The sequence below is a fragment of the Balaenoptera acutorostrata genome, chromosome 9 (assembly GCF_949987535.1).
Source record: "Balaenoptera acutorostrata chromosome 9, mBalAcu1.1, whole genome shotgun sequence".
NCBI lineage: Eukaryota > Metazoa > Chordata > Mammalia > Artiodactyla > Balaenopteridae > Balaenoptera > Balaenoptera acutorostrata.
This window is the reverse complement of record NC_080072.1, coordinates 97614727-97636278: the sequence shown is the minus strand read 5'-3', so window position 1 is coordinate 97636278 and position 21552 is coordinate 97614727. Positions and strand designations below refer to the sequence as shown.

General features: G+C 43.5%; 1 protein-coding gene across 19 annotated transcripts in view; it reads right to left on the bottom strand.

Annotated features, from left to right (window-relative positions):
* CEP164 (centrosomal protein 164) overlaps window positions 1–21552 on the bottom strand; it is a 72277-nt gene that overhangs the window by 40654 nt on the left and 10071 nt on the right. For 17 of the 19 annotated variants that reach the window (XM_057553204.1, XM_057553203.1, XM_057553213.1 and 14 more), the window contains 2 exons: window positions 20987–21098; window positions 6317–6521 (listed from right to left, as the gene is read on the bottom strand). In XM_057553204.1, the coding sequence (XP_057409187.1) occupies window positions 6317–6521; window positions 20987–21098 (317 nt within the window). Of the gene's footprint in view, window positions 1–6316; window positions 6522–20986; window positions 21101–21552 lie in introns of those variants that run through there. The other 2 variants (XM_057553217.1, XM_057553221.1) reach the window with 2 other exon arrangements.

Sequence of the window (21552 nt, the reverse complement as noted above, 5' to 3'; positions counted from 1 at the left end):
TTTCACATCTGGCAGATGCTGCAGAGGCCTCAGCTCTCCCTCCGAAGCCACAGAGGAAGTTGGGGGGTTGGGGGGAGAAGAGACAAAAGCCTCATCTACCAGCATGAGAAGTCTCAATAGATGAAGTTGAAAACGGATGAATCAAGAAAAAGCAGTCTAAGCATATTATTTACAAATATGGAAGCAAACACTGGAAGAAAGCCGTTGCCTCTGGGGAGGGGTACCCACACCCGAGAACTGCTATATTTCGTTCTATGCCTTTTGGCTCGACTTGACATTGTTTAATAACATGGGCATGTATTACTTCAATTAAAATAAATATTAACTATGAAAAATACACATGAGCAACAAAAGAACTCTCTTTCCGCTCTCCACTGATGAGGAAAGGGGCTGGAGGCAGCCTCGCCAGAGGACTGTGCAGGCCCCTCCTCTGCCCTGCTCTTGGGATGGCCAAACGAAGGCTTTGTGCCAGCGAGGGCTGGGGAGAGAAACCAACTGGGCGGCAGAATTTGTGAGACCTTGGGTCGCTCACGGACTCTTGGATTCTCAGTTTACTCATCTGCAAGACAGAGATGATGTGCGTCTTGCTACTTAAGAAGGTTTGTTGAGAAATTCAAATGAGATACTGATGGCAAGGAGCACGTGTGCGTGGCCCAGGGCTACACCAGTGTTGTGGAATTGCTATCATTACAGGGATTCACATCACAAGAGTATGGGCTTAGAAGCCGAGGCAGGGTAGCATTCTGGGGACAGTTTACAAAGAGCTCTTTACAAATCCTCAAACTTAAATTGTATATGAAACAACACAAAAATTCCATTCCTCTCTAATCCCATGGGGACTGAAGAGAGAAAGGGGAACCTGAGGAGGTCAGGCTGAGAAGTTCAGGTGGCCCATCTTCTCACCCGCAGCTGGGCCTGGGGCCAGACCATCGGGCGGGCTCTGAACACGACCCATTTCTGCATGGGAAGGGCATCAGATGCTTATCTGAAAGGTGACACGAGACCCCCTCCCAAACCTTTGTAGGTTGCCAGTCACCTGGCCTGCTGCAGGGTATCTTCGTTAGGCAGAAAAGGAGCTGATAATAAAAAAATTGGCCAACTTTGCCTGAGCCCTGGGCACCGGGGTAAGCACCTGTCTCATTTCACTCTCAAAACCATCTGAGGCCACAGTCCCCATGAGAGCAGACGGAGATTGGTGAGGTCAAGACCCCTGCCCCAAATCACAGGGCCTGCAATGAGGGCAGACGTGGGATCGGAACGCAGGGCAATCTCTAAGCCAGTATTGTACACTGCCTCCTGGCTATGGCGGAAAAGGAGCCCAGGAAATCTGCTCTGAGGTGTATGGTGAGCAAACCCAGCCTGCTCCTCCCAGCCAGCCCAGTGGATCAGCAAGTAAAATTCTTCCCACACTATATTTATGGAAAATTACAGACTCCTAACATGGCTAATTTGCTAACGTGCTGGGGGCCTGAGGGAGGGAGACAGGCCCGCTGAGGGCTTTGTTCTCCCAGACCTTTACCAAATCAGTGGTTAGCAGGGGAATTATACATCCCTGGCTCCTAGCTGATCACGCACTATGGGCTGTGCGTGGCGTTGTCCTTTAGAGAGGATAAACTTGCTGCCATTGGGCTAATGAAAACTTTCAGGATAATCTGCAGCTTATCTGATATTTATAGTGCTACAGTAGTTATTAGAGCTAACGGAGAACCAGGGCACGCCAGCAATTAGGAACCGAGGTAACAACTGGGTAAAGCCACAGCTGGGCAACAGCAAAAGAATGGCCGGGGAAATGCAGATCGACCCCCGTGGTGGTCTGTGATCCAATTTGACTTCTGAATGAAGCAAGTGGTGACTCTTTAAAGGGAAAGAGAGTCAGAACGACAGGGCAAGCCCAACCCTTTGGTAGATCCCAATAGGGGAGGAAGTGAAGGCCCAAACGCGGTCAGCACAAGCCTGACAGGTTATTCACATGCTTCTGGAAACCCTGGGAGGCAAGAAGCAGAAGCGGCTCACTGAACGGCAGAGAGAGCCTGGGCTTCAGCCTCTCATGACAGTATTAACTCTCTAGTTCTGTGTGATTCCCAGAAGGGACTAAGTTCAGAGGCTGGGGGTAGGGTGTCTACTTGGGAGGACCTCTCTATAATCAGCTGATGGGGAAGGCTTCCCAAATCCTGGGACAGTACCTATATCTTGCATGAGTGCCAGGATAAGTGCCACCTTGCTCAGCCTCAAAACTGATCATCTTCAGAGCATGTGAACCACCCATGAAGTACAGTTAGATCAAGGGAAGGGAAGTCTAGATACCCTCAGCCCCTCCCTTGCAGGTGATGGGGCAGAAGAAACAGGAACTGCATGTCATCCCACAAGATGGCCATCCTGGGTGGTTAAGGGATCAGTAGTTACCGAGGGAGGACAGAGAACAGGAAAAAGCAGACCTGCTGGCTGTGTTAAGGTGTCAGCTCAACCTGCTCCCTCCCTGTCAAGTTCACTGAGCGTGAAGGCCGTGCTCTCTAAGAAGCCTACCTGGTTGAGAAGCTGCATCTTGCCTGGCTCTGTAGCAAGCCCTCTGCTGGAACTCAGCTGGACCAGCCCCTGACTGAGAGGGCCGCTGCTTGGCTGGAAACGAGCTTGCCGAGAGGCCTCCTGCCCAGCCGGGGCGCCGGCCACCTTCTGAGGACGCTCCTGCATCTCTGGCCCCCAAGACAGAAATCTGGAGCCCATGGCTCTGATGGCCTCGTGCTCACCCTCACTAGACATCCTGGAAGACTCGGCTGCCAGGCGGCAGACCACGTTGGCAAGGTCTCTGCACGGCCTCTCCCGCGCGCTCTCGGGTGGCCCCGGGCCCTCCAGCCGCCTGGAGAGCTTGAACACCTGCAGGACGTGCTGGTAGAACCTCTGGTCCTCAGAGTAGTCTTCACTCCCTGACTGCTCCTCAGCAGAGCTCTGCACGTGGGACAACTGGGGCGCCAGGAAGGGGCTGGGGTGCTGCTCCCCGGGTCCGGGGCCTGACTGACCCACACCCCGCTCAGATCCCCAGGAGCTCTGCAGGTCCCACGGGAAGTTGGTCACCTCCCCCAGGACCTCAGAGCCCAGGTGCGAGGCCAGGCTGCTGCTGCTGCTCTCCAAGTCAGGCCCCAACCTGCCCAGCCTCCTGTCTTCTTCGGGGGGCTCCGGAGAGCCTGGGCGTGGTCTCTTCTCACTGGAAGGAGACCCTCGAGGGGTACCCACTGCAGGGGCGCTCAGGGCTGGTTCTGAGACCAGGGTGTCAGGGGGTATTAGCAAGAGCCCCTGAGGTGGACCTTTGGCTGAGGCCCCTGGAACCTCAGGGTCTTCGGGCTCTATTTTCTTGCTGCCCCAAGGGGCATCCTTGTGGACAAGCTTGGAGACCTGTCCCATCCACAATCCCGGGGGCTCTCTCCTCTTCCTGCCCCTGCCCATGCTGCCCCCTTCCCCAGAAACGCCCTGCCAGCTCGGGTCTTCGGCTGGGCTGCTGACTAACAAGAATGGCTTGCTCTTCCTGGCAGGCAGCATGGGGTCAGAAGAATCAAGGGACAGGGAGGGATCCTCCTCAGGGGACGGCGAGGGAATGGGGCTCTGGCCCTTGTCCCCACCGGGGCCAGTGGAGCTCCGTTTGGCCATGTTATGGCTGTGCTGCTCCCCTTTCAGCTGCAGGCCCTTGAGGGCTTCCGAAAACTTCGAGTGGACCAAGGCCTGGCTCCTGCTCTCTAACGCATCCTGCCCGTTCCGGAAGGGCCCGGTGTGGTCAGGGCCCAGAGCGCCAGGTTTCTGCTGTCTGGTCCTCATTTCCAGCTCTTCTATTTCAGGGTCTGAAAACCCCAGGTAGATTTTCTCTGTCGCCTGCTGGGCTTTCTCCAGACCCTGCTGATCACCTAATTCTGCCCTGCAGTGGGCTGGGGCCCTGCCTAAGATTTTCTCCACGTCGGCAAAGATCTGGTGGGTTCGGGAAGCTTGCCCCTTGAAGAGTGGCTGTAGTTTGCTGGGCAGGGAGCCCGTGAGAGGCCTAGGGGTGTCAGCCAGCATACGTGGGCTCTTCCCTTTCTTAAAGGAGCCCTCACTTCTAGCCTGCATCTCTTGGTCTAGGTCCAGATCAGCCAGCCCAGGTGCTGAGAGAGGGGATGGGCCACGGAGAAAGGAGGAAGAAGGCAGAAGTCCCTGCTCAGGCTGTGCTTCCTAGATGGGTACATAAACAGGCAGAGAAAACTAAGACAAAGCACTTCTGATTGCTACTTGCTCCCTTAGCCCTTGGCAAACCCTTAGCAGAAACCCAACCTCCATTTAAAGAAAAACACAAACCAATGAGGGGAGAAAAGCTAAAAACTCCCTTGAGCTTTGTTGTTTTCTGGGCCCTAGTTTCCTTATCTATAAAGAGGAGGTTGGGCAAGATCAATGGCTTACAAACCTTGCGCCATGGAACCCACATATTGGTTCCACCTTGTACCTTGGGGGCTGCTATGGTGGGCATGTGATGGGGAACAGGCATCACCAAGACCCACACCCCCAGGTTCAACCAGAGCAGCTCCACTTCTTCTTTATACACTGGCCCTCTAATGGAAGAACTGATGTGAAGACAGGGTTCCATTGCTAACAAAGGTCTGAAAATCACCAACTAGATTATCCCAAAGGTACCATCAAGCTCTCAATTCTGTGATTGGTTAATTTCATAAACTCCACCATCCTTATCAAGGACTATCAGAAAGAGTCTAAGAAGGGAGGAAAGAGGGGAAACATAAGCAGGGAACCGAGCCTTGGGAACTGGGACTAGGTCTTCTACCAAAGGCAAGAGTTGATACTGCTCAAGAGAGGTCCACACAGTCAGGGAATCTTGGGGTAGAAAAAACCATAAAAGATCAACCGCATCCTGCAAACATTCACACTAAACTCCACCCAGCTCTCCTCCAGAGAGCCCAAACCACCTGAGCCCGGTCGCCCACATGGTCAGGCCTGCCCCCGGACAAACTCTGGTTTGCGCCTGTCCTGAGCCCTAAGACCCAGACTGGCAGTCCAGGGCAGTCCACTTGCCCTCAGCTCCTGAAACCACAGGAGGAATCCTTTTTAACAGGGAGCTCCAGGAACTCAGTCACACACCCAGAGCTCAGTCTATTACCTAACCCTCCACCCCAGAACCCTCACTTCATTCCCTCTCTCACCTTCAGTCATGCCAGCACCTGCCCAGATGCTGATTATCATCTAAAATAGTCCGGGGTTAGTGAAAAGCCCATTATACATCTTTTACCTTTCAAACACATGCCATTAGAAAATTCAGCCTCTTTGGAAATTACCTGTTCTCTTTTCTCCACCTGGAAGAATGGACTTGCTGTCTTATTTCTCAGAACCATGATTAGTAATATTGGGGGGGGGGGGAGAGGAGTATCTGTAGAGCTTGGAAATGATTAAAAAGGATAAATTCATCAGCAACTATCCAATGTCAGAACTGACACCTTGCAAAGGAAGGAAGATGGAGGAAATCTTCACTGAGAAGTAAGCACCAGGCACCGGTGGGAAATAAAGACTATAAATAACACAGCAAATCAACTCAACCATTAAGAGGGTTGAAAAGGTATTCCCAGTGTTCCCCACCTGGCTAAACTGGGTACCCAAGTCCCTCCGTCTCCTCAACGTGGCCCACCTGCCTCACACCTGGAGGGACAAACAGAATGATAATGGGAAAGATAACTTTCAACTCTGAGTAAACAAGCTACTTGGGACCAAGGTGATGGCACTGCAATCAAATTTCAGTTATCCACCATGAACCAAGGACACTGGCAGCAAAGGCCATCCACAGGGCCAGATAAAGCCTCAAGCTTTTCTTTTTGGATCTTGAAGGCACTGATGTTCTGACAACTGAATTATGGCTCATCAAACATCTAGGAATTTGCACCACTGAGACACATGATGAACCCACACGAGGAAAGCCTGGCTCGGAAAGGAGAGGAGAGGCACTCGCTCCTCTGGGTTCTCTGGCCTCCACCAAGTGCTCCCTGTGCCCCGACTCTCCAGAGGGGCAGATGGCATCACTGCAAAACCCCATCCTCAGAAGGGCACTCACTCACTAATCCTATTATGTCATATGTGCCTCCCAAGGCGGAAAAAGAAATTGCTTAGAGATAGTAACCACTTCTAGAAGCCTGAAAGGAAAATTTGCCAGAAGACAGGCATAATTCAGATGATGCACTATCAAAAAATTACTATATTATTGTTGTTATTCTTAACCTCCCAGCTGTAAACAGCTAGAGGTTCCCGATATCCCGCAGGTTTCAGGCCTGGCCTCTCTGAGAGCTGGCATCCACTGACTCACCAGGGGACTTTTGGAGGTCTCTTTGTCCTTCTTGTCTTTCTTTTCCTTTTTCTTTTTCTTTTCTTTCTTCTTATTGGCCCCAGGAGTTGACAGTTTCCCCCGCTCTTGGATCACCAAGTTCCGATAGTGTTCATCACAGGGATGGTCCCACATGGACTGCCCATTGGCAAAGTTGAAATAGTAAATATCACCTGTGATGTCCTGGCTGGGGATGAGCAGAGGTCACAAGTTAGTCCCTGCTCAGGTCCAAAGCTACATAGGAAAAAAAAAAGAAGACGAAGAAAAATGGCAAGGAGGCAGAGAAGAAGGAAGAACTGTGGGGAGAAGGGGAGAGAGAGAAAAGGAAGAAGAGAGGAAAGGATTAACACAAAATTGAAGGGTAGGGACTTCCCTGATGGTCCAGTGGTTAAGAATCCGCCTTCCAATGCAGGGGACGTGGGTTCGATCCCTGGTCAGGGAACTAAGATCCCACATGCCTCGGGGCAACTAAGCCCGCGTGCCACAACTAGAGAGCCCGTGCGCCCTGGAGCTCGCATGCCACAACTAGAGAGAAGCCCGTGTGCTGCAACGAAGAGCCCGCACCACAACAAAGACCCAGTGCAGCCAAAATTAAAAAAATAAAAATTGACGGGTACCATTTGGCTAAGAATAAGGAGTTTCCTTAGATAGAAACAAATGATTGGGATACCTAAGGACTTCTCTAGATGGAGACATTTAATTGTTAAGGTTCCTGAGAATTCATGATAGACTAGAGTAGGAATAAACTTGGTTTTAGATGGATAAATACAAACACTATGGTATCATGGAGATAAATTCTGGGATAGAACTTGCTTAATATTTTCATAAATGATCTGAAGAAAAAATATGCGCTGTGATAGCTCTGATTTTGCAAAAGACTCTAAACTCGTAAGAGGTGACAATCCAAGCTAGTGGGGTCAATCAACAATAAAAGAAAATAATGTAGAAGGTAGGTCTCAACATGAACAAGTCTAAAATAAGCCATTCATCCCACCCACCATTATCAGTAATCCATTAGAACAGCCAATAGAAAAAAAAAAAAAACCATTCACAATAGCAATATAAAAGATGCAATACCCAGGAATAAATCCAAAGTGTGCAAAATCTTCACAAAGCTTTATTGAAAATTCAGGGGAAGAAAAAAGAAAAAACAATTGGAGAGACACCCAGTGCTCCTGAATAGAAAGATTCAAGTCTGTAAACACGCCAATAATCCTCAAATTAATGTATAAATCCAATACAATCCCAATCAGGCTCCTTATGAAATCTGACAAGCTCAATCTCAATTCAAATAAAAGAGAAAATATGCAGTAAAACAGGAAAAATATCAGGGGTAAAAGACAAAAAGACATACAAATGGCCAAGAAGCACATGAGAAGATGCTCAACACCACTAAAGATTAGGGAAGTGAAAATTAAAACTACAATGAAATGTCACTTCACACCCATTAGTATGGCTATTATCAAAAAAGCAGAAAATATGGGCATTCCCTGGTGGTCCAATGGTTAGGACTCGGCACTCTCACTGCTAAGGGCCTGGGTTCGATCCCTGGTTGGGGAACTAAAATCTCACATGCTGCAGGGCGTGGCCCCCCCCCCCCCAAAAAAAGCAGAAAATAACAAGCGCTGGCAAGGATGTAGAGAAACTGGAACCCTGGTGCACTACTGGTGGGAATGGAAAATGGTGTAGCCACAGTGAACACAGTATGACAGTTCCTCAAAAAATTAAAAATAGAATTACCATTTGAACCAGAAATTCCACCTCTGGATGCATACCCAAAAGAATTGAAAGCAGGGATTCGAACAGACATTTGTACACCAATGGTCACAGCACCACTATTCACATAGCCAAATGGAAAGAGAAATTCTCAGGTGCCAGAAACAGAAGGAAAACATGAAACCTGAATAATAAGTGCATGAACTGACAGGTCAAGACTGGTATCTGACCTGGATATAGGCCCGTGGAACTTGGGTTTTAATGCCAGTTTAGAACAAAATGTGGCCTTAGGCCTTCGTGAATTTAGGAACTGGAAATGAGACCCTAAATGTATCTGGGGCCCTTTGGGCTGTTCCTTCCATGAATAAAAGGACCTAGGTCATGGAAGCAGCAAGGAAGCATGTCACCCACTCCAGGTTCTAGGTGGGCAAAATAAAATTTAATGAAAAACCGAAACCCCAAGACACATGTAGATCTATAGTCCAAAATGTGGTAAGGGGATCCCAAGTCAGGAAATTAATGTAAAAATTTAGTCCTAAACCACTGAAAACTCCTTGGCAGAAACCATTGTAAAGCCACTCAACAACCTAGGAATGAGACACTCACAGAAAATAACCTCTGCAGAAGATGAATTCACAAAATGCACAATAACTAATTACAGAGGAAACGTGAGGAAACATTTCACCATGAGGGAAAATCAGTAACACAATGAAAAGAAGAACTGAGAGAGTAGAACAATCAAGAGAAGACTAAAAATAACAATATGTAAAATTATTGTAGGGATAAAGGAGTAGAATCCATAATGAAAGAACAGAACTCTAAAAAAACCTAGACATATTGAAAAGAACATAAGAGAACTTGAAGGAACTGGTAGTCATTAAACTCAAAATGAAAAACAACCAGATTTGATGCAGAAGAAGAAACAAATAGTGAATTGGGAAATAAATATGCTAAAGGAAATTATAAAGTGATTTTTCAAATATGAAACAGAAGTTAAGAGACATGGAGGATCAAATAATAAGGTCCAATATATTTCCAGTTAGAGGTGTAGAAAAGAAAGTGATAATGGTTGAGAACTTTCCAAAATTTAAGAGAGACATGAGTCCTCAGAGTAAGGAAGCACTCCAATTCCTATACACAGTAAATAACAATGAATCCACACCTAGACACACTGTCGTGAAATTACGGAACACCAGAGATTAAAAACAAAATAATAAAAACAACCAGAGGGGGGAAAAGTTGATTACCTACAAAGGAACAACTAATGAAACCAAAAAACATGTCTTACTAGCAAAACCAGTGGTCAGAAGATGATGGTATACAGTATTGTCAAACAGCTATTGACAAATCTATACTCAACTAAACCACTATTCAAGAGTGAGACCAGGGACTTCCCTGGTAGCACAGTGGTTAAGAATCCGCCTGCCAATGCAGGCGACACGGGTCTGAGCCCTGGTCCGAAAGATCCCACATGCCGCGGAGCAACTAATCCCGTGTGTCACAACTACTGAGCCTGCACTCTAGAGCCTGCGTGCCACAACTACTGAAGCCCACGTGCCTAGAGCCCGTGCTCCACAACAAGAGAAGCCACCGCAATGAGAAGCCCGCACACCGCAACGAAGACCCAAGGCAGAAATAAATAAATAAATAAAATTAAAATTAAAAAAAAAAAAGAGTGAGACCAGGGATTTCCCTGGCAAGGGCTCAGAGCTTTCACTGCTGGGACCCAGGTTTGATTCCTGGTCGGGAAACTAAGATCCCACAAGCCACAGCGCAGCCAAAAAAAAAATACCAAAAAAAAGAGTGAGACCAGACAACAATTACTCAGGACAAAGGAAGATAAACACATTTAGCATGCTTGATATAAAGGACATTTAAGAACCCTGCATCCAAAAACAGAAACGGACTCACAGACTCAGAAAACAAATTTATGGTTACCAAAGGGGAAAGGGATGAGGTAAGGAAAAATCAGGAGTTTGGGATTAGCAGATACAAACTACTCTATATGAAAAACAACAAGGTCCTACTGTATAGCACAGGGAACTATATTCAATATCCTGTAATAAACTATAATGGAAAAGATTATGAAAAAGAATATTTTTTTAACATCTTTATTGGAGTATAATTGCTTTACAATGCTGTGTTAGTTTCTGCTGTATAACAAAGTGAATCAGCTGCATGTATACATATATCCCCATATCCCCTCCCTCTTGCACCTCCCTCCCACCCTCCCTATCCCACCCCTCTAGGTGGTCACAAAGCACCGAGCTGATCTCCCTGTGCTATGCAGCTGCTTCCCACTAGCTATCTATTTTACATTTGGTAGTGTACATATATCAGTGCTACTCTCTCACTTTGTCCCAGCTTACCCTTCCCCCTCCCCATGCTCTCAAGTCCATTCTCTAAGTCTGCGTCTTTATTCCTGTCCTGCCCTAGGTTCATCATATATTCTTATATATATGTATGTGTGTGTGTGTGTATATATATATATATATATATATATATATATATATATATAACTGAATCACTTTGCTGCACACCAGAAACTAACACAAAATTGTAAATCAACTATACTTCAATAAAAAAAAGAACCCTGGGGACTTCCCCAGTGGTGCAGTGGATAAGACTCCATGCTCCCAATGCAGGGGGCCTGGGTTCGACCCCTGGTCAGGGAACTACATCCCACATGCATGCCGCAGCTAAGAGTTCGCATGCCACAGCTAAGGAGCCCGCCTGCCACAACTAAGCAGCCCACGGGCTGCAACTAAGACCCGGTTGCAACCAAATAAATTAATTAATTAAAAAAAAAAAAAAGAACCCTGTATCCAAAAATGAGAGACTACATTCTTATCAAGCACACATAGAACACTTAACATAAACAGGATCACTTATTGAACAAAAAGAACTCTCAACGTGTAACAAAGAATAATGAACAAATAAAATTGGAAATCAGTAATTTAAAAAATACCCAACTGTATCCATCTCATCGCCTTCAAGCTATCATTTTGGATCAAAGGTACTTGACAAAATTTTAAAAAAATCAAATCCAATAATATATAATCATTACCAAGCAGAGTTTACCCCAGGAATGTAAGGTCAGTCTAACATTTGAAAACCAATCTATATAATTGACCATATTAACAGACCAATATAGAAAAATCATATGATTCTATCAATAGATACAGAAAAAAATATTTGATAAAATCCAACATCCATTTTGGATTTAAACTCTCAGCAAGCAAGGAATACAAGGGAACTTCCTCATCCTGACAAAGGGCATTTAGAAAACCCTACAGCTAACATCACCTAACATCATACTTAACGGTGAAAGACTGAATGCTTCCCCTTAAGATCAGGAACAAGGCCAAAATGTCCATTGTCACCACTTCTATTCAATTGTATTGGAGGTTCCAGTCAGTACAGTAAGGCAAGAAATAGAAATATAAGGTATCTAGGTTAGAAAGGAAGATGAAAAAATGTCTTTATTCCCAGAAGACATACCATCTATGTAGAAAATCCTATAGAATCTACAAAAAAGCTACTAGAAGTGACATAAGCAAGTTTAGCAAGGTTGCAGGCTACAAGGTCAGCATACAAAAACCAATTTTACTTTTATATGAAGGCAATCAACAATTGGAAATTGACATTTAAAAAAAAACCATTTAAAACCATAATGGAAAAGAATATGAAAAGAATGTATATGTATTTATAACTGAATCACTTTGCTGTACAGCAGAAATTAACACATTGTAAATCAACTATACTTCAATAACATAAAAATAAATAAATAAATAAAAGATACCATTTACAGAAGCAACAAAAAAAGAGAGATAAATGTGACAAAATATGGGCAAGATGTGTACACTAAAAACTATAAAAGATTTCTTAGCGATATTAAAGAAAACCTAAATATTGAATAAATGGAGACAGACTGTGTTCATGGGTTAGAAGATTCAATATTATTTAAGATGTCAGTTCTCCTGAACTGATTTATAGATTCAATGCAATTCCAATCAAAATCCTAAGAGGATTTTTTTTTGTAGAAAATGACAAGCTGATTCTAAAATTCATATGGAAATGCAAGGGACCTAGAATACAACTTTGAAAATGGAGAACAATTTGCAGCACTTACCCTAAATGATTTCAATATTTATAATAAAGCTACAGTAATCAAGACAGTATGGTATGGGGGGGAGGAACCAAGATGGCAGAGTAGAAGAACGTGCTCTCACTCCCTCTTGTGAGAACACCAGAATCACAGCTAACTGCTGGACAATCATCGACAGGAAGACACTGGAACTCACCAAAAAAGATACCCCACATCCAAAGACAAAGGAGAAGCCACAATGAGACAGTAGGAGGGGCACAATCACAGTAAAATCAAATCCCATAACTGCTGGGTGGGTGACTCACAGACTGGAGAACACTTATACCACAGAAGTCCACCCACTGGAGTGAAGGTTCTGAGCCCCAAGTCAGGCTTCCCAACCTGGGGGTCCGGCAACGAGAGAAGGAATTCCTAGAGAATCAGACTTTGAAGCCTAGTGGGATTTGATTGCAGGACTTCGACAGGACTGGGGGAAACAGAGACTCCACTCTGGGAGGGCACACACAAAGTAGTGTGCGCATCCGGACCCAGGAGAAGGAGCAGTGACCCTGGGGAGACTAAACCAGACCTATCTGCTAGTGTTGGAGGGTCTCCTGCAGAGGCGGGGGGGGGGGGGGGGCGGGTGGGGGACGGGACTGTGGCTCACCGTGTGGACAAGGACACTGGCAGCAGAAGTTCTGGGAAGTACTCCTTGGCGTGAGCCCTCCCAGAGTCTGTCATTAGCCCCACCAAAGAGCCCAGGTAGGCTCCAGTGTTGGGTCACCTCAGGCAAAACAACCAACAGGGAGGGAACCCAGCCCCACCCATCAACAGTCAAGTGGATTAAAGTTTTACTGAGCTCTGCCCACCAGAGCAACAGTCAACTCTACCCCCCACCAGTCCCTCCCATCAAGCCTCTTAGATAGCCTCATCCACCAGAGGACAGACAGCAGAAGCAAGAAGAACTACAATCCTGCAGCCTGTGGAATAAAAACCACATTCACAGAAAGACAGACAAGATGAAAAGGCAGAGGGCTATGTACCAGATGAAGGAACAAGATAAAACCCCAGAAAAACAACTCAATGAAGTGGAGATAGGCAACCTTCCAGAAAAAGAATTCAGAATAATGACAGTGAAGATGATCCAGGACCTCGGAAAAACAATGGAGGCAAAGATCGAGAAGATGCAAGAAATGTTTAACAAAGACCTAGAAGAATTAAAGAACAAACAAACAGAAATGAACAATACAATAACTGAAATGAAAACTGCACCACAAGGAATCAATGGCAGAATAATTGAAGCAGAAGAACGGATAAGTCACCTGGAAGACAGAATGGTGGAATTCACTGCCGAGGAACAGTATAAAGAAAAAAGAATGAAAAGAAATGAAGACAGCCTAAGAGACCTCTGGGACAACATTAAATGCAACAACATTCGCATTATAGGGGTCCCAGAAGGAGAAGAGAGAGAGAAAGGACCAGAGAAAATATTTGAAGAGATTATAGTCGAAAACTTCCCTAACATGGGAAAGGAAATAGCCACCCAAGTCCAGGAAGCGCAGAGAGTCCCATACAGGATAAACCCAAGGAGAAACACGCCGAGACACATAGTAATCAAATTGGCAAAAATTAAAGACAAAGAAAAATTATTGAAAGCAACAAGGGAAAAATGACAAATAACATACAAAGGAACTCCCATAAGGTTAACAGTTGATTTCTCAGCAGAAACTCTACAAGCCAGAAGGGAGTGGCATGATATACTTAAAGTGATGAAAGGGAAGAACCTACAGCCAAGATTACTCTACCCGGCAAGGATCTCATTCAGATTCGATGGAGAAATCAAAACCTTTACAGACAAACAAAAGCTAAGAGAACTCAGCACCACCAAACCACCTCTACAACAAATGGTAAAGGAACTTCTCTAAGTGGGAAACACAAGAGAAGAAAAGGACCTACAAAAACAAACCCAAAACAATTAAGAAAATGGTGATAGGAACATACATATCGATAATTACCTTAAACGTGAATGGATGAAATGCTCCAACCAAAAGACATAGGCTCGCTGAATGGATACAAAAACAAGATCCATATATATGCTGTCTACAAGAGACCCACTTCAGACCTAGGGACACATACAGACTGAAAGTGAGGGGATGGAAAAAGATATTCCATGCAAATGGAAATCAAAAGAAAGCTGGAGTAGCTATACTCGTATCAGATAAAATAGACTTTAAAATAAAGAATGTTACAAGAGACAAGGAAGGACACTACATAATGATCAAGGGATCAATCCAAGAAGAAGATATAACGATTATAAATATATATGCACCCAACATAGGAGCACCTCAATACATAAGGCAACTGCTAACAGCTATAAAAGAGGAAATCGAGAGTAACACAATAATAGTGGGGGACTTTAACACCTCACTTACACCAATGGACAGATCATCCAAAGAGAAAACAAATAAGGAAACAGAAGCTTTAAATGACACAATAGACCAGATAGATTTAATTGATATTTATAGGACATTCCATCCAAAAACAGCAGATTACACTTTCTTCTCAAGTGCACAGGGAACATTCTCCAGAATAGATCACATCTTGGGTCACAAATCAAGCCTCAGTAAATTTAAGAAAACTGAAATCATATCAAGCATCTTTTCTGACCACAACGCTATGAGATTACAAATGAATTACAAGGAAAAAAAACGTAAAAAACACAAACACTTGAAGGCTAAACAATACGTTACTAAATAACCAAGAGATCACTGAAGAAATCAAAGAGGAAATCAAAAAATACCTAGAGACAAATGACAATGAAAACACGATGATCCAAAAGCTACGGGATGCAGCAAAAGCAGTTCTAAGAGGGAAGTTTATAGCTATCCAAGCCTACCTCAAGAAACAAGAAAAATCTCAAATAAACAATCTAACTTTACACCTAAAGGAACTAGAGAAAGAAGAACAAACAAAACCCAAAGTTAGCAGAAGGAAAGAAATCATAAAGATCAGAGCAGAAATAAATGAAATAGAAACAAAGAAAACAATAGCAAAGATCAATAAAACTAAAAGCTGGTTTTTTGAGAAGATAAACAAAATGATAAGCCATTAGCCAGACTCATCAAGAAAAAGAGAGGACTCAAATCAATAAAATTAGAAATGAAAAAGGAGAAGTTACAACAGATACCGCAGAAATACAAAGCATCCTAAGAGACTACTATAAGCAACTCTATGCCAATAAAATGGACAACCTGGAAGAAATGGACAAATTCTTAGAAAGGTATAACCTTCCAAGTCTGAACCAGGAAGAAACAGAAAATATGAACAGACCAATCACAAGTAATGAAATTGAAACTGTGATTAAAAATCTTCCAACAAACAAAAGTCCAGGACCAGATGGCTTCACAGGTGAATTCTATCAAACATTTAGAGAAGAGCTAACACCCATCCTTCTCAAACTCTTCCAAAAAATTGTAGAGGAAGGAACACTCCCAAACTCATTCTATGAGGCCACCATCACCCTGATACCAGAACCAGACAAAGATACTACAAAAAAAGAAAATTACAGACCAATATCACTGATGAATATAGATGCAAAAATCATCAACAAAATACTAGCAAACAGAATCCAACAACACATTAAAAGGCTCATACACCATGATCAAGTGGGATTTATCCCAGGGATGCAAGTATTCTTCAATATACGCAAATCAATCAATGTGATACACCATATTAACAAATTGAGGAATAAAAACCATATGATCATCTCAATAGATGCAGAAAAAGCTTTTGACAAAATTCAACAACCCATTTATGATAAAAACTCTCCAGAAAGTGGGCATAGAGGGAACCTACCTCAACATAATAAAGGCCATATAGGACAAACCCACAGCAAACATCATTCTCAATGGTGAAAAACTGAAAGCATCTCCTCTAAGATCAGGAACAAGACAAGGATGCCCACTCTCACCACTATTATTCAACATGGTTTTGGGAGTCCTAGCCATGGCAATCAGAGAAGAAAAAGAAATAAAAGGAATACAAATTGGAAAAGAAGAAGTAAAACTGTCACTGTTTGCAGATGACATGATACTATACATAGAGAATCCTAAAAATGCCACCAGAAAACTCTAGAGCTAATCAATGAATTCGGTAAAGTTGTAGGATACAAAATTAATGCACAGAAATCTCTTGCATTCCTATACACTAATGATGAAAAATCTGAAAGAGAAATTATGGAAACACTCCCATTTACCACTGCAACAAAAAGAATAAAATACCTAGGAATAAACCTACCTAGGGAAACAAAAGACCTGTATGCAGAAAACCATAAGACACTGATGAAAGAAATTAAAGGTGATACCAACAGATGGAGAGATATACCATGTTCTTGGATTGGAAGAATCAATATTGTGAAAATGACTATACTATCCAAAGCAATCTACAGATTCAATGCAATCCCTATCAAATTACCAATGGCATTTTTTACGGAACTAGAACAAATCATCTCAAAATGTGTATGGAGACACAAAAGACCCCGAATAGTCAAAGCAGTCTTGAGGGAAAAAAACCGAGCTGGAGGAATCAGACTCCCTGACTTCAGACTATACTACAAAGCTACAGTAATCAAGACAATATGGTACTGGCACAAAAACAGAAACATAGATCAATGGAACAAGATAGAAAGCCCAGAGATAAACTGACGCACCTATGGTCAACTAATCTCTGACAAAGGAGGCAAAGATATACAATGGAGAAAAGACAGTCTCTTCAATAAGTGGTGCTGGGAAAACTGGACAGCTACATGTAAAAGAATGAAATTAGAACACTCCCTAACACCATACACAAAAATAAACTCAAAATGGATTCAAGACCTAAATGTAAGACCAGACACTATAAAACTGTGAGAGGAAAACATAGGTAAAACACTCTTTGACATAAATCACAGCAAGATCTTTTTTGATCCACCTCCTAGAGCAATGGAAATAAAAACAAAACTAAACAAGTGGAACCTAATGAAACTTCAAAGCTTTTGCACAGCAAAGGAAACCATAAACAAGACGAAAAGACAGCCCTCAGAAAGGGAGAAAATGTTCACAAACGAATCAACGGACAAAGGATTAATCTCCAAAATAAATAAACAGCTCATGCAGCTCAATATTAAAGAAACAAACAACCCAATCCAAAAATGGGCAGAAGAGCTAAATAGACATTTCTCCAAAGGAGACATACAGATGGCCAAGAAGCACATGAAAAGCTGCTCAACATCACTAATTATTAGAGAAATGCAAATCAAAACTACAATGAGGTATCACCTCACACCAGTTAGAATGGGCATCATCAGAACATCTACAAACAACAAATGCTGGAGAGGGTGTGGAGAAAAGGGAACCCTCTTGCACTGTTGGTGGGAATGTAAATTGATACAGCCACTGTGGAGAACAGTATGGAGGTTCCTTAAAAAACTAAAAATAGAATTACCATATGATCCAGCAATCCCACTACTGGGCATATATCCAGAGAAAACCGTAATTCAAAAAGACACATGCACCCCAACGTTCATTGCAGCACTGTTCACAATAGCCAGGGCATGGAAGCAACCTAAATGCCCATCAACAGACGAATGGATAATGAAGTTGTGGTACATATATACAATGGAATATTACTCAGCCATAAAAAGGAATGAAATTGAGTCATTTATCGAGATGTGGATGGATCTAGAGACTGTCATACAGAGTGAAGTCAGTCAGAAAGAGAAAAAGAAATATCGTATGTTAACACATGTATGTGGAACCTAGAAAAATGGTACAGATGAACCGGTTTGCAGGGCAGAAGTTGAGACACAGATGTAGAAAAGAAACGTATGGACACCAAGGGGGGAAAACTGCAGGGGGTGGGGTGGGGATGGTGGTGTGCTGAATTGGGCGATTGGGATTGACATGTATACACTGATGTGTATAAAATTGATGACTAATAGGAACCAGCAGTATAAAAAAACAAACAAACCAAAAAAACCCAACTAAAACTAAACTTTCTTTGGGTTATTTGTATGGAAATATGTTAATATAAATGTTTCAGACATTACACGAAATTTCTAAAAATCTTATATGTTCTGGTATAATGTTGTAAGTCATAATTCTAGTTATTACTTTAAAATGTATATCTCTGAAATAACTAAATTTCCTTGTCAATTGCATTATTATGAACTTTCATCAAATCTTTAACCGTGGTCATTTTTAAAAAGTCTTTTGTCATTTACAGACAGTTCTTGGTGTACTCGGATGCTTTCGCAAAAATGTTCCTATAAAAGGGTTTCATCTTCAAGGAATTCATGGAAAAGACTCTGACAAGTACAGGTTTCTGGTAACTGACTATACTGCTGAACTGAATGAATAAGCATTTTCAGAACTCTAATGGAAAACTGATGAATTCATAAAAGTGCTAACAAAAGATCAAGATGAAAAAAAAATTAATTACATGGGACTGAGTGAACTGATGAGGATGATTATAATTTTTGTGACTTTCTGTTTGAATTAAAAAAAAAAATCCCACAAGGACTCATAGGCAAAAAATATACAAATCAATTTTCACTGCAAAATAAAGGAGCTGTTACAGTGGAGGATTACTGGACTGAATGTCAATATTATGACATAGTATGAGTGTGTTTTCGTGTTTGGTAATTGCAATCATTGTTGCTTTTGTTGTGGTCATCCATTTACAATGCTTGGTGTCAGTTTATTTATCTCTTGTAAAAATAAAATACAGTGTGTGTGTGTGAGTTGTGGGAAAAAAAAAACAACGAGACACAGAATATCTTCATGACTTTGGAATAGGCAAACATTTCTTAAAGAGGACACAAAGCATTAATCATATTTGAAAAGTCGATAAACTGGACATCATTAAAACTTAAATTATGTTATTCAAAAAATACCAATTAAAAGTATAAAGACAAAAAAAAAGTAGAAAAAAAAAAAGGAAAGCATATTTTAAAAACTTGGCCTATGAAAAACCTTAAAATCTCTTACGCAGATATTAGTAAAAAGTTTAAGCCATCTGAGCAATTCACCTTAACTAATACCATTCACCAGAAACACAATTTGTATCCAACTGTTCTTTATAAACTAGTGAGTTTTGCATTATCATTCCTGTCTCATGGCTAAAATTTAAAAGCAAAGCTGTAAGATCTCTGTTTGTATCTGCCTGTATTTTTATATATGTCTATGTATGTATGTAATAAATTTGTGATTTTTTCTACTTGAAAAAACAAACAAACAAAAAGACAGTACAGTATTGGTGTAAAGGTAGACAAACATATTAATGGAAGAGAACAGAGAATCCAGACTTCGAAGGAATTCTCCAACTAACAGCAATTACTCATGGGACTGGGAGTAAGGATGAAAGATGACACATATACATAACTTTCAATGACTTACTTTAAAAAGTGAGAAATAGTTCATGCTCTCCTTACGGGATGAGGCAGTGTTAACTACCACCAGCAGGTACCTGAGGGCCGTTGGCATGACCGTGGCACACAGCTGGGCCACAGCCGATGACAGTTCCTTCCTTCCATCACCCTTTTTCCTTTTTACATCACTGCAGCCATTTATTTATTATGTGCACATTAAGGTATTATTCTGATTACATTTCTCATGTGGTTTTTAATTAGAAAATGTATCCAAGAGCAGAACAGCACAGATATATACAGATTTAAAAACATAAAGAAAAAAGAATAAAGAGATTAATGATAAGGCAAATGTGGCTATCAGGGTGGATATTGGAAACCAAACAGAAACCACTATCCTACAAACTTTTCCTATAAACACAACCGTGAGTCCTCAGCACCTGGAATACTGTGTGCAGTGCTGACGGCTTTAGTACAAGAAAGATGTCATGACCTGGAGAAGGTCCAAGGAAAGGCGGCTAAAAAGATCCAGAGAACAGGCAGCCCGTCACGCGAGGAGAAGCTGGAAGGATTAGGACTCTGCGGCGGGGATAAGTAAGGCTACGATTGCAGTCATTTTGAAGTATGGCCAACGCATTAAGTGGTTCAGGGAAGAACAGGGTAATTATACCTTGTACACAGAATTGCACAATCCCAGCAGAAAAGACGACCCCTCTGCCCCAAGATATCTGGGGGCTAGTTCGGGAGAGACAGGAAATCCCACGCTACGGTAGGAAGTAAACTCGGGGCACTGACTGTAGGGAGGCAACGTGGAGAGAGCCCTGTGCATGTGACGAGGACACAGCAGCGTCCCCAGGAGTGGGAGTCCTGGGGTGCGGAGGGTCGGGGGGAAGGCAGCGGCTGCCCCGCCTCGGCCAGTCTGTTTCCTCGCCATCAACCTCTGCTCCCCTGAGATAACCTGAGCGAGTGTCTGCTCCTCACAGCTGAAAGAGCGCAAACTGAAACTGGAAGTATGAACCCACTCATGCACAAGTCACACAACTTCAGGGCTGGGCTGTCAAAGGAGACAGACACCGCTGCCAGTCTGTGTAGCCTCACTCAAACCTCTCCAGCACCAGTGTCCACTGTGGACACACGGAGGAGGTCCCAGTATTGTCACTCTCCATCTCAGTCTGCAAAGGATAAAAATGACACCTCCTCCGTGTGTCCAAAACGGATGCCGACGCAGGGCGGCAGCTTAGATCCTGGGACCCTGGGTACCCCTGCTGAACCCCTCCAGGGACCATCAAGGCAGCCAGGGCTCAGGCCCAAAGCATCAGGCGGCCCGGCAGACGGATGGCCCATTGCAGGACAGGCTTCGAAAGGTGGCCGGTTAAAGGTGATCTCTGGTGTCAGGCCCCCTCCGCCTCAAAGGCCAAGCCAGAAGGCGGCACCCGTGCTGACTCACCATGGTTTCCACTCCACAGGCAGTGGGGCCACAATGCCCTCCCGTGCCAGCCACATCAGCTCTGGTTCTTCTATGGGATCAATACCAATCTCCCTGGCAAATTCAAGAATTTCTGCAAGGAGGGGTAGGAGGGTGGGAAGGTAAGAGAGGTGGGGGTGGGAGGAGGGTGGATACAAAGAAGGAAGAATCAGTCAGTCTTGGGAGATAAGAAGAGAGCTATATATTGGTCTCTGCCCCCGTTCCTATTAATATTTGGTCTTTGGTCCCAGTTCCTGACACAGAGTTCCTAAAGCCCTTGGAATTTCCTGAGTGATAGGAGAGTCTTTTGTCCCAATGAGGCGACTCTGGGTGGGCTCCTGGATGGGGCCTGGTCACCAGAAAGACCAAACCATGATTAGAAGCTTGGAACTTTCAGCCTCTCCCCTCATTCTCTGGAGAGGGGCTGGAAAATGAGTTAATAAGCGATCATACATACATGACGAAGCCTCCATAAAAATCCCTAAACTCTGGGGTTCAGAGAGCTTCTGGCACTTCCACGTGCAAGGAGGGTGGCACAACCCAGCTCC